Here is a 12,801-nt window from a genome sequence, read left to right as displayed (position 1 = left end):
TGGGTGATGAGCGGACAGACTGGCCGGGGAGGGTTGCTCTGAGCAACAAGGGTGGTTTTTTAAAAAACCAAGGGACTTTTTGCTGCTTCTTTCAAATCTTTGGAAATGGGTTAGAGAGCTGCTGAGATAAAAATGCAGGAGGCAAATCTGCCTCGTGCCCGTTGCAGAGCCAAGGGCAGGTGGAAGGAGACCCAGTAAACAAAGTTAAAAGAAAAACTGAACAAAAAGCCTCACTGCAAGGAAGAGTAGAAAAGGAAAGTGTTTTCTGCGCAGGCTGGCGGAGGGCTGGCTGGGGATCCCTTGGGTCCTGCTGCACCTGCCAGCCTGGGCTTTCTCAGAACTTGACTGGTTTTAATAAGAAAAAATTATTGTGTTTAGTTGTGGCTTTTATTGAAAGGAAATTGATTATTTTGGAGGTTGCCTTCTTTCCCCCCACGAGGTTCTCACGTAAGCAGTGGCCTTGCTGTCATGGGGTGCATTCGCTTCGTGCAATGCCGGTGCCTCCTGGGAGCCCTCACCGGGTGCTGTGCAGGCTGCTGCCGGCAAAGGTTTTGTTCTCCCCAGGTGGGGTAGAGGCTCGGGGGATTTCCTAATTTTACTTCTCTGCTGGTGAGGTGTAACGTGTAGCTTCTCTGTCCGAAAAGGTGGAAGCTCCCCAGGCAAGCATGGGCAGCTTCTGGTGCAAAGCCAATGGAACACGTCCCCCGTGCCGGGCTGGGATGGAGAGGGCGGTTGGCAGCGAGGTAGATGCCTGGGGAAGGTCCTGAGAGCTGTCCCAGAGAAGTGTCCCATTGCTAAAATGAAACCCTTAATAATGGGTGCCATCTCTTTAATGGCTCGATCGCTGGCTTGATTAGTCAGCAGGGAGGAAGACGCGGCAGGATTGGGCTTTCCCATACGTAATGGAAGCTAACAGGAGGCCAAACGCCAATGCTCGTAAACACGCTTGGTAAATAAATACAGAGGGCAGAGCACGAGCGTCGCTGCCTAAAGCCTCCTACCAAGGTAGGCAGCACGTTCTCGTGTGCTTTTACAGTCAAAGTGCACCAAGCGAGGGTGGGTTTCGGCAGGCCAGCCCTGGGCCGAGGGCTGCGGCGCCGGGGGCCAAAAACCTTGCCCGGCCGCCACGCCGGCATGCGGACAGAGACAGAGCATTTCTGTGCTGGTGTTTTCTGCCTGTTGAGGCTGCTCATGGTCCCAGGAGATACCCTGGGCTTGGCTGGTTGTTTTTTTTAGCTTTGCTATCCCTACATGGCATTTCAGGGTGTTCCCCTGATACCCATCAGCGTGGTGGGGTTCAGCAGCCCCTGAGGGACTGGGGCAGACGGAAACCCCCTGGTTGGGGCTGCGGGGCTCGGACGGGTTTGCAGGCGAGGGAATAGCAAACAGCTAAAAATCCTCATGCCCTTTGGCTTCACCTGCTGATTGCCAGCAGGGCTTCAGGTTTTTGAAGCCCTTGATAGCCACAGAAGCAGGTGATGCCTACGCCCAAAAACATGTGGAGCAAGGGATTTCCCTTCCTGGAAATGTTGTGCTCTGGGTGTGAAGGGGTGAGTGATGCAGGCTGCTCCGGAGAGAGCCTGGGCTTGGCTGCGTGCTCTCTCCAGCATGCCCAGGCTTTCAGCATTAGGAAATACCTTGGGGTATCGCGGTGTGTGCTTCTCGCTCAGAAAGCTGCAATGATAACAAGCACAGCTGTTTATTTTCTTTTTTTTTTTTTTTTTATATCTATCAGCACATTTCCTAGAAACAGGCGCACAGCAGAGGAGATGTTCTTGGCTTACTTGACTGTATTTCTCCAGTTTTTCTTGGAAACCCAGAAGGTCGCTGTAATCATTAGCCTTTACCATGTGCGTCATGAATTTGACAGACGCAAACGTGATGCTAGAAGGGAGCGAAAGCTCAGGCGGGTCGCTAACACCTTGTGCCCGACAGCAACGAAGCTGTTTTTACGGGAGCGGTGGGATAGGGCCATGACATGGATGCGTGGTGGTGACCATGGTTGGTGCCCAGAGCTGCTGCCTTGGATACTGCTTGGAGAGAGAAGCCGAAGGGGAAAGACGTCTACATACTTAGCGATGTGCCAGGGGAGGGAGAGGATTTGCTGGCAATGCCAAGCATATGAATGAGATGTAGGTGTCTCACCCCAACAGAAGTGCCAACTTAATTATAAATGCCAGCTGTTGAAATAAATGCCGAAAGCAGAGTGTAACACAGTAGTGAGTGGGTGGAACTGGTGTCTCAGTGTCTGTGGTTTTGCTGCTACAAGGCAACAGGGTCCAGTCCCGGGTTAGTGACGACAGCCGTGTGCTGCCACACTTTGAGAACGTGTGGATGCTGGATGCCGAAGCAGAGCAAGGGTGTTTATCTCACCCAGTAACACACGCCTTGCACAAAAAAAGAGCAAGTTATCCTTCCTTTCTAGTTCTGTCCCCAAAAATAATGTCTTGCCACCCCATGCAGTCTCTATGGGGTGAGGCTCCTTCCCCTCGCGTCCCCCGAGGAGGAGCTGCTGCTGCTCCCCAGGGTCCAGGAGCTGGGCAGGGCTGGGCTCAGCGTTTGCTGCCCGTCCTTGCCGCAGGCACTGCTGCCCATGGGCAGCTGCAGGCAGCAGGTGCAGGCAGCAAGTGCAGCAGCGCTGCCCGTCCTTAGCACAACCTGCCAACCCCGCCCTGGTCAAAATGCAGCAGTATCTGAGCGTGGCCCCATTCCATTTCTAGCAGCGTTTGGTGGTCTTTGTGACCCCAGAGTGCAGGGGTTGCACAGTCTGTAGGTAACCTTGCTGGCAAAGAGAACCGCGGTCCAAGGGGGGCCCAGATGATGTATTTGCTAGGGGATGGTTTGAGGAGCTCTGGAGCACTGACAGCGCCTGTCGCAGGCTCCCGGGCGGGGAGGGAGGAGGACGGTCTTTGCTGATCCCTCCACCTTTCTGGAGATGAGGCTGTCAGCGTTGCGGCTGCTGGAGGGACTCCGGCAGGGACCGACCTGCCCGCAGCCCAGGGCGCAATCCCCCCTCCAACCCGCACCGTCCCAGCGAAATCCCTCTCGTCTCTCCCATTGTGGGGCAGCTGAGCAGAGACCTGGGAGCTGCCAGTGCTCCCCAGGACAGAGAAGGACCAACTCGAACAGGGTTTTTTTCTTGTTTTCACTTAAGGTCAGGTCTAGTGGGCGTGGCAACACTGGACAGCTAATGCTGTCCAAGGAACCTTAATTAACTTGAAATTGATTTCCCCAAATTCTGCCCATTAATCCGCTGTCCCTTGCAGAGTTTCCCCTGTTTAGATGGAGTCCCTCTGCCCCACTGGTAAGGCCATTGCTCCTTTTCCATCCTTTTATTTCATTTATTGCTTTCCTTTGACCGTCAGTTCAGCTCAGCCATCTTTTATTGCCACAGTGCGGGCTGTTTTAATTTCTGGTCTATCTTTGCACAGCACAGCTCTGCACGCTGAGGTATTGTTATCTACTTTCCTTGGTATATTTAGATCTTACTCTCCTACAAAAAAAATGCCGAATTTGGGCTTGGAGGATTTTCCCATTGCTTTCCCAGCTGGGTTTGCCATCCTGCTGCCTTCCACCCCAGGGCCACTTCACCTGCAGCACCCCCAAAACTTGGCCGGTGCTTGAAGGGCCTCAGCAGGCAGGCGGGGAGGCTGTGGGGGTGTCATACGGGCAGGAGCGCAGGGTTTGGGGTACGGAGAAGGGAAGTCGGAGCGGCGGGGGTGCCCAGAGACCCCCACCTCTGGTGATGGGCCAGTGCCTCCAGCTAACTGAATATCCAAATACCCACAGAGAGCCGTCTTGGGGGCCTCGTGACAAGTGGTTTAGGTGTTCTTGCTTAACTTTTTAGACCGTTAGTTCCCAGGACTAGAACTGGGACCTTGTCCTTCTCCGCCTCCTGCCCTCAGAGCTGGGACTGTGCCCCTTCCCAGCCCTCCCCACCGCCCCGGGGTGCGGAAAGCCTTTCCAGCAGCAGCGAGGGTGCTTTTTTTAAGTCTTTATTGCAGCTGCCTGAATCCGTCGGTGGTGTTGCTGGCAGGCAGCAGGGAGCTGCAGGCTCGGTGGCACCTTCCTCTCCCGGTGCAAGGAAAAGCAGCCGTCTGCCAGGCGTCCTCCAGCCCTGTTCCCTCGTGCTCCCTTTCGACATCCCTCTTCCCTGCGTGCCCTGCAGAGCTCAGCCCTGGGCATGTGGCCGTTGCCCCTTTCCCCAGCCCCATAACTCCCCCCTCCATCCGTGCACGGCCGGAGAAGTGGTCCCCGATGCCGGCATGCCGGAGCCCTGCCCCGGCCGCTCACCTCAGGGCACCTAGCCCAGCAGGCAGGAGCCCCCATCGCACGCCTCTCCCAGCTCCGAGCTCACCTACAAGAGGGGTGAAGAGCCGAGGGGCAGCCCCGGGAGGGGGGCTGGCCGCCGGCACGGCGCGGGGTGCTGGGGGGCCATGGCTTTACCTTGGAGGCACAGTAGAGGGGGGGCGAGTTGGGGGCGCAGCAGGTGGAGGCGAAGTCGGCTCGCTGCTCCACCAGCTGCCCCAGCAGATCAGGGCTGGCCTCTGGCATCATCTTCATCAAGCTCTCCCGCAGCCTGTGGCGTGGGGACCAGTGGGTATTAGGGAGGACCCGGGGGCATTAAACACCTACATGGCATTTTTGGGCCGGCAGGGCGGTGGAGGAAGGTGTGGATGGCAGCAGGAGCAGGGCTGGGTGCCCTGCAAGGGATGTGTTACGTGCTTCCCCACATTTTGATGATATTTAGGCTAAAAACCACTGGCTCCATTTGTGCACCCTCAACATTTTGGCCAAATTTTGACTGAATCCGCTGATCCAGTTTTAGAGGGGGGCAAAGGCTTACCTCTTCTTGAAGTCAAGGAAATTCAACTCAGTGTACTGCCCGCAGAGCTGGTTGGCCTTTTCTAGGAAGCGGGGCAGCTCTTCTGCCATATGCTGGTGCTGGGTGGCAGAGGATGGCTGTCACCAGGCTGGGAAAAGCCTCTGTGGGGTTTGGGGTGACACAGGGCCGGGGGGAAGAGCAGGGTGAGCCGAGGCAGCCGTCCCCGCCGCTCACCTTGCTGTCCAGGCAGGCAGAGGCGTCCTTGGCAGAGCAGCACTCGCCCCTCACTTTTTGGCAGGCATCGTACAGCTTGCCGAGGAAGGCGTCGGGGACGCTGGTGTGCCTCCGCGCCAGCTCAAACAGGTACCTGGAGTGGGGAAAATGAGACGTCGTAGGATTTTTTGTTACCGGTGCTGCTCAGCGTGGGATGGGGGCTGCTTTTCACATCTTCCTGCAGCCCCTGGGGGCAATACCCCTGAGGGAAGAGAGGATTCTCCCCCAGATATCCTAATAATAATCAAACCATATAATGAAGACAAGGGCAGAAGGAAGGGTCAGCAACCCAGCCGCTGCAGGCACCGCTCACCTCTTGGCGTGGCGAGCCCCTTCCTCGCTGCACAGCTGCTTGTTCGTCGGCTTCTGCGCCTCTGGCAGTTTGGGGGCAGGCACCGGTGGCAAGGCCGAGATGCAGAAATAGTTTTGCATGAGGTTTTTCCCCTTGCAGCAGTCAGCAAACCTTTCATCCCGGGCTGACAGTGTGCCACAGGCTTTGGCCGTGTGCTCTGAGAGCTGCAAAGAGGGGAGCAGAGGGCGTGTGGTGCTCGGTGTCCTGCTGGAACTGGTGAGGCTGCGGACACCCTCACCAAGATGGGGTTCACTCCCTAAGCCCCTGCTGTGACTCAGGAGGTGATTTTGGGGTGGGCTTCTGGCTCCCCTACCTCCTTCTGCATGCAGTCCTCGGCCACTGAGTCGCAGCACTGCGAAAACATCTCGGCAGCATCTTCTGCCAGGGGGAAAAGGTCCTCGAAGGAAGCACTGGGTATCTTCTGAGCGAGCGAGGTGAGGTAGCTGGGCAGGCACAGGGCGTACGAGGGGGTCAGGGAGCTCATCTCCCCTTCCCCCATTAACAGCTCCAAGCAGGGGTTTTGCTGCATAGAGGTGCAGGAGAGCGATGGTGGGGAGACACAAGATTCGCTCTGCACCTCCACTACACACAGAGCGTTTCCAAGGGATGCTACAGCGCGTTTGTTTTTACATCTTAATTAAAATTTGTGTTTGTGAATACTGCCCGCAAACAGGATCCACGGCTTGAAAGAGGAATGTGCTCCCAACCTGACCCATGTTCAAGGAGAGAAAATGTCATTTTCCCCTTTTACCTGAAGGTAACTTTTTCCTTCCCATATGCTGTGAAACGGGAGCAAGCACGGTTTGACATCAGGGTGAGGAGGGAGAGAGATTTCCTTTCCAGTTTCTGCCACAAAAAGAAGATCGAGGTGTCCTCTGAGGGGAATGCAAGCGTTTCCCAGCCACCTCTCCTCAGGGCACCGGCATGGTGCTCACTCAGTGGTCTGAAGGGCCTCACCTCCTTCAGGAAGCAGGCGGTGGGCGTGGGGGAGATGCAGCAGGTGGAGACCATGGAGAGGAAGGTCCTGGTGGAGCCCAGGAGCACGGGCAGGGGCGCCTGGCTGTAGCTGCTGGCGTAGTCATGCAGGAACCTGTGGCAGAGGTGGGCTGAGGAGAGCCGGCAGCCGGGATCAGGTGCTCGGGTGCAGGAGTTGTGGGATTTTGGGGGCATTAGGGCTGCCTGGGGGTGGGAGCCCTCTCCAGGTACCAACCCGTGCAGCTGGCTTATGGCACCAAGCCTTCGAGCGGGCTGGTGGCCCCTCTCCAGCCACTCTCACTGGCCATGGCACCCCTCATGTCTTTGGTAAAATCCTGTTCCTGGGATTTTCACCCCAACCTTTTACTCTGAGGCATCGGTAGACCCATGGCCACCAGGAGCCGCAGCAATGATGGCAGAGGGGCGAGACTGGGAGGGGTTTGCTTGGTGGGTGGCTGGGCATCAACCGGTGTCAGCACGCATCTGGGCTCAGCCTGGCATTATTGGCGAGACCGAGTGCTATCCCCAGCCCAGCTTACCTGTCTGCAAAGTCCTTGGGGTCCTTCTTGAAGGCCTGGCAGAGCTCTTCGTTGGAGGGCTGGAGGTAGCGGGGCAGCTGCTGGGGTGGGTGCCGCAGGGCAGCCAGGCACAGCTTCTGCTCCAGCCCCTCCTGGGCGCAGCAGCCAGCCGTGTCGGGGTGGTCTGGGAAGGGCGAGCCCTTCTTGCAGGATTTGGCTGACAGAGCTGAGGACTGTGGGAGGAAGAGAAGGTTACATGCCGGTGGCCATCCCACCCAGTCCCTCCACTGCCAGTTTTGGGATCCATCACCCGGTCTCAGCCAGCCTCACCCCGGCATCGTAGCAGGAGGGGTCGGCACCTTCGACACAGCAGGTTTCAGCCAAGGAGACGATTTCATGGACAAGGTGGCTGATCTCCTCGAAAGTGGCATTGGAGAATTTCCTGCTGTTGGCGATTATGTTTCTGGGAGCAGGGAGCAAGGAAAGCATGAGCTGGTGGCACGTTTCTCTCTCTTAAAAAACAAATCACATTGCAGCATCATTTCACCAGAAGAGGGTTTAACACTATCAGTTGGAGAGAAGCAGCTGCGGCGCCGCAAGAAATAGTAGCATATTCCTTGGAAAAACCAGCCCTGTTAGAATTCCCAATTATTTAGGCACCTAACTGGTTTTGAGGAGTTCAACAATGATGCAATTTTTTCTCCTGTTAAGAGCAATCAGAGTCCTCATTTGCAGGGAGTGAATAAATCTTCCCCTTTCCGAGATTATTTTTATTTATTTTTTTTGGTCTTGGTTTAGGTGCTGAGTGTCCTGAGAGGGCAAATATGGCAGGAGGTACCTACAGGGTTCGGAAGTTCTCTTTCCCCAGCGTCTTGAACTCCTGGCAGACTTTGTCCCGGACATAAGCTTTACCTGTAAGCACAGAAAAAGGAGGATTTCTGAGCAGGATTTTTGCCTTGGCTCACTTGAGTGCGGCCTGGGTGGTGGCCGGGGAGCTGGGACTGGTGGGGCTGGGGTTTGGGAAAACGCAGGCTTTGCTTTTCCCTGCAGTACTGCCTCCTGCGCCCTGCTCTCTGGGTGGCAACAGAGCTCACTTCCAGCAATCTTTCTGCTTGAAGAAAAATAAATAAAACCCAGAGGAGCGTGGCTCTACTTAATTGAGTCTCCTGTGGAAAATAGCTCAGGTCTTTTGCTTTTTGCCAGTGAAAATGAGCATTTTGGGCAACAGCCTGTTCCCACTTCAGTCCCTATCCTGTTCTGGCTTTCTGCTTCCCTCCCCTGCAGCAGTGGTGGTGTGGGAATGAAGGATGCTACACCATCACAAAATACACTCTGAAGGCTGCGGGACTCCTGTTTTGTTCACTTAAGGATTGTTATTATTCTACAAGGTTTCTTCTTTTCCCAAGTCAGAGTTGGTGGTAGTCCCTGGGGAGCTGCTGGCATGGTGCTGCAGACCAGCAAATGCTGCTGCTGTGCTGCTGGTCTCAGAGAAGCACCTCGGGTACCCAGGCTGCTGCTCCAGCTCTGCTGTCAAAGCAAGGGGCAGGGGGGAAACCTGGGACACCTATAGGTAAAACATTACTTGTGTCTGCCCCTTCTCCAAACAGACATTTCTGTGTGTTTGAAATGCATGGTGTTGCTTTTTCTGGCAGGGTTTGGAGCTCTGGAGACAGAACCATGGAGGTCAGGAGCACCCAGCAGTGAAGACACCCCTGGTGACTCTCAGCCCTGGAAAAACGCTATCGATTTTTGCTGCAAACCACTCTGGTTAGACTTTGGTACCGGCAGGGTAAATACTGATACCGGTATTTACTGGTATTACAGCGTGGAGCAGGGTCATTTCCCCAAAACCGAGGGGTTATGTACAGTTACGCCGAAGGTCACATTGCTTTGATGGGAAAGAGAGGGTGAGGGGGCTTTTGCAAGGTTGGTAGCACTGGGAAAAAAAGGGGAAGCCATGGTAAAAGGCAGTTCTCTGCTCTCGTGGGAAAAGCAACTGTCAGTCCTGCTGTAAGTGCCCACTTGTTGTATTTCTTTTCATTTTCATAAAGCCATATGGGAGAAGTAACTTTTGAGGGTTTTTTTGGCAGCTGGATGATTCCCTGCAGAGCTGAAAAGGCAGCAAGGGGTGGCACAGAGCATCGTTTCCATCCGAGGGGTGGGTTTTGCAGTGAAATGGTGCTTGTGAAGGGGTTCAGAAAAATCTAATTTTCCCTCGCAAAGGGAAGAAGCCAGGCCCTGTGACACTGTTCTCTCCTCCTCCCTCTGACCCCAGCCCAGCTCCCTTCCCTCCCAGCTCCTCCAGCATCACCTCAAAGAGGAGTCTCGGGTACCAAAGCGTCATCCCACGCCTACCCTTTCCTCTTTCTGATTCCTGCCCAGCAATTTGGCAGTGGGCTGGGGAGAGGGGAGGCCACTGAAAACCAGTGGAGTTAACAGACCCCAGCCTCGTCCCCCTCGTCCCTGGGGGAGAGCAAAGCCCCCGACACGTGATAAATGCCCTTACCTCGGTGCTCGGCATACGCAGCGGCTAAAAGCAGCAGCAGGGCGAGAGCTGCCCTCATGTTGGGGCTGGTTTCCCTCCTCCTGCTGAAAAGCGGCGCTGGGAGACCCATCCCAGCATTTATATGAAGGTAATGGAAATTGCCAGGTGAATGATTAATCCCGGTGGTGGGGCAGAGGGTGAGCATCCTTGGCCTGCCTGCCATAGCCTGGGTGCCAGCACCCCCAAAATCAGACTGATTTTAATGATTAACCTGTCAAAACAGGGATGTGTTGCTGTGGGACCTCAGGCAGGATCCTCCTGCTCATGTTGGATGATGGGCACAACATGAGCGACAAGAAGAGATGTGCTGGGGAAGGCGTCCCGTGGATCTCGCGAGTGCAAAGCCGTGTCCAGTAAGGCCAATAAATGGTCCTCCCAGCCCCACGCAAGGAAGGAGCCCGCACTTGTGGGTTGCAAGCACACCAGGCTCTCCCTGGGGCGGTGATTCAGTGGGGACAACTGCTCCGTGAGACGACGGTGGCCCGATGCAGTGTCCTGCTCTGCCGTGACCACGGTGCACTGGCACTGGGTCAGGGTGACTCCCATCCGAAAGGACCGATGGCGGGGTGTCGCGCACGCGTGTGCCAAAGGTTTGCTGCTTTCTGAGAGCACGCATTGCTTTTTAGCCTCCTTGGGCTCACAGCCAAGCCCCGGAGCCCCCCAGGATCTGCAGCAGAGGGGATGGCAGGTGCTGTTCACAGCACCGGCAAGGCGCTGGGTTTGGGATTGGGGAAAGAGGGACCGTGAAGCCACCGAGGCTTGGAGTAACTTTTTTATTCAGGCTTAGGAAGCCAAACAGCGGGCATTGTGGCCCGAGGCTGCTGCAAAACTAGTATCTAGCAAATACCGCCCTGGGTTAGCAGTGTTTGCTGAAGTGTTTGGTTCCTCCTGGGTGGCTTCCCACAGGACGACAGGTTGGTGCCACCCTGGGGCTTTTTAAAAGCTCATTTGCGACTACAGCAACAAAAACTTACATATCACTTTTTCCAGGCAAGCATACAGAGAGTTTGCAGCTGTTTGGGGCAACTGATATTTGAGCTGGTTGTTGCTAGTCTTGGGCCACCCTCCAAATCCTGCACCGGTGGACTTGTTCCTTGGGAGAGTCCTGCAACAGTGTGGTCTAGAGGTGGCTCTGGGTTAAAACAGAGGTGGCTGGGACTCTGTACACACCCAGATGTATGGGGAAGTGGTTTTCTTGCTTTTACTGGGACTAAAGGTGCTTTTCCCCTGCAAGTAGGTGAATGCGCCAGCTGAGACACTGTTCAGTACAGGGAAAATGTTTTTACATCTGAGGAGTAAGCAAACCAGGAACAGTGGCATGGTGTGGATGCTGGGAGGATTCAGGGCCATTAGAAGTCAGAGGAGGCTTTGATTACACTGTGCTTGCAGAAGAAACCGGTGTAATGGGCTATTTGGGCATAAACACAGATATTTGGTCTCTTTTGTGACTACCTTGTATGAGTCAAGCTGTAATTTCCCAGCAGCTTGCTGTTGGATTGCTACCTATTCGGCCTGTTTTGAACAAAACCCCCTGGTTATAGGTTAAAAAAGATGGGAGATAATTGCTTGTAAAGTCACTGCAAACTGGGAGGATGCTTAACGGATCATCAGCCGGTGGAGTGGGATGCGGAAAATTACGAAAACTGGTGGCGTGCTAGGCTGAAAGCAGGCAGCCCTTCTTCCCCAGGCGCAGCAGTGGCCTCCTGGATGAAGAAAGATGATACGATGCCCAATTACAGGAGATGTGCATCTGTAAGGTATGTATATAAGATGCCCCATACACAAGATTTCCCCTCTCTGCAGTCTCATTTTTTCAGCAGGTGAAGTTAATGAAGAATTCGAGAAGGGGAAATCCAAGCGAGATTGAGAAACACATGAGAAAACACCCAAGCATGGACACAAACACCTGCTCAGTGTACTGAAATGCTGTGTATTTGCCAGGAAGATGGTCCTTCCTCCCATCCCGCAGCTCAGGTCGTGCCCAGCTGCTTGATGAGGGCAGGATTTTGGAGGTAGGTTTGGGCTGCCCTCTGAGCCCCTGGGGCCTTCTCGCCCCCCCAGCCCATCTCCATGGAGAAGTCTTGCCTTGGCTGGTGGGCACCCCAAAGACCCTTACGGCCTGGACAGCCCCCCACACGCTCAGCAACGCTGCAGGAATTGCTATATTTTTGGCAAACACAAAAACTGCCTTTCACCACAGTGTGCCCCAGGTCTGGGGGACGCCGCTGCACCAGGAGGCATCTCTTGAAGAAACCTTTTAAACAAACCCTTAGCCCAGAGGTCAGGAGAGGGAGAGGAGAGACCCCAGCCCCACAGATGTGCTGGTGGTGGCTTGTTCTCCTTCCCCAGGGATAAGCATGGCAAGGGTGCTCAGGGCTTTGCATTTGGCATTGCCACCAGAAAATGGATTTGAGAGGGCTGGCTTGCTGCAGGAAAAGGGATTTTATTTTTTAAATGTCATTTCATTTCATTGTATTTATTTGCACGATCCTGCCTGTTTTCCGTGCTGAGCCCCATGCGCTTCATTCTCTGGGCACGTCTGCCCCTCGCTCCACTACTGGGAAAGCCCAAGAGCTCGTGTGCCTGCTCCTGCGCTGACCTCCCCAGGCGAAGCCTGGCCCAGAGCTGGACCCTGCCAGCAGCAGCCCCAGCCCCACCGAGCACCCACTGCCCCAGATAAACTCCTGGCGCAGGCTGCACCTCACGAGAAGGGGTCTAGAAGCGAAAAGGGGGGGGGAGAAGCCCTTCCTGCCCAGCCATGGGGGGCTCTGCGGGTGAACCCCTGTCCCCAGGGCCAGGCCCTGGAACTGATGTCAAAGGAAAAGGGTTAGAAGTTATTTGAGATTCCAAGGTAAAAAAGCTATAAATGTCTGCCTTGCTGCTGGCTTCGATACGTGTACATGAATTTGGAACAAAGTCAAGACAAGAGTGTATCCTATAGTTACCTTAGGTTAACTATAATACAAAAAAACAGGCGTAGACTTTATGTGTAAGTGTAAGATCATCCTAGTGTAATGAACTGGAACAAAACTGGGACATGTGCAAACAGGTTTTTGTGCAAGTGACCAGTCAACAGCTTTAGTGTAATTTGTTCTTGGTTACTGTTTTGTATAAAAGACCCCACATCTTTCTGAGAGGGGTACTGGCTGGGGTTAAATGCTCGGCACCCTACTCTGCAGACGAGCAATAAAGACAAGTATCTCAACTTGGTGTGTTGACTGGCATTCTGCACACTGGGTGAAGAACTCTGATTTAGGGACAACAGGATGATCTGGCTCCGTTCCTGCACCCTGCATCACCTCATTTGGTTTGT

At 54.7% G+C, this 12,801-nt stretch overlaps 1 protein-coding gene across 2 annotated transcripts; it reads right to left on the bottom strand.

The window, feature by feature from the left end:
- Positions 1-3,979: 3,979 nt before the first annotated feature.
- GC (GC vitamin D binding protein) lies at positions 3,980-9,594 on the bottom strand. 2 transcript variants are annotated; one of them, XM_075420778.1, is made up of 13 exons: positions 9,450-9,594; positions 7,786-7,855; positions 7,274-7,406; positions 6,965-7,176; positions 6,408-6,540; positions 6,202-6,296; positions 5,764-5,893; positions 5,412-5,614; positions 5,060-5,192; positions 4,847-4,944; positions 4,447-4,579; positions 4,294-4,357; positions 3,980-4,162 (listed from the first exon to the last, which is right to left on the bottom strand). In XM_075420778.1, exons 1-12 carry the CDS (start codon positions 9,556-9,558, stop codon positions 4,304-4,306), a joined length of 1,503 nt encoding a protein of 500 aa, XP_075276893.1. In that variant the 5' UTR covers positions 9,559-9,594; the 3' UTR covers positions 3,980-4,162; positions 4,294-4,303. The 2 variants fall into 2 exon arrangements, with proteins under 2 accessions (XP_075276893.1, XP_075276894.1); XM_075420779.1 differs by having other exon boundaries at positions 3,980-4,153.
- Positions 9,595-12,801: the final 3,207 nt, after the last annotated feature.

The sequence above is a fragment of the Opisthocomus hoazin genome, chromosome 5 (assembly GCF_030867145.1).
Source record: "Opisthocomus hoazin isolate bOpiHoa1 chromosome 5, bOpiHoa1.hap1, whole genome shotgun sequence".
NCBI classification, from domain to species: domain Eukaryota; kingdom Metazoa; phylum Chordata; class Aves; order Opisthocomiformes; family Opisthocomidae; genus Opisthocomus; species Opisthocomus hoazin.
This window is presented reverse-complemented; position numbering and strand designations above follow the sequence as displayed.

Bases quoted from the DNA above. Each gene is read 5' to 3' on its own strand.
- GC (XM_075420778.1), bottom strand. From the start codon at position 9,558: ATGGGTCTCCCAGCGCCGCTTTTCAGCAGGAGGAGGGAAACCAGCCCC. The intron at 6,297-6,407 runs GTGAGGCCCTTC...TTTTTGTGGCAG, and splicing joins CCGCCTGCTTCCTGAAGGAG to AAACTGGAAAGGAAATCTCT. The intron at 5,894-6,201 runs GTAAAAGGGGAA...GTGCCTGCCCAG, and splicing joins AAGGAAAAAGTTACCTTCAG to CTACCTCACCTCGCTCGCTC.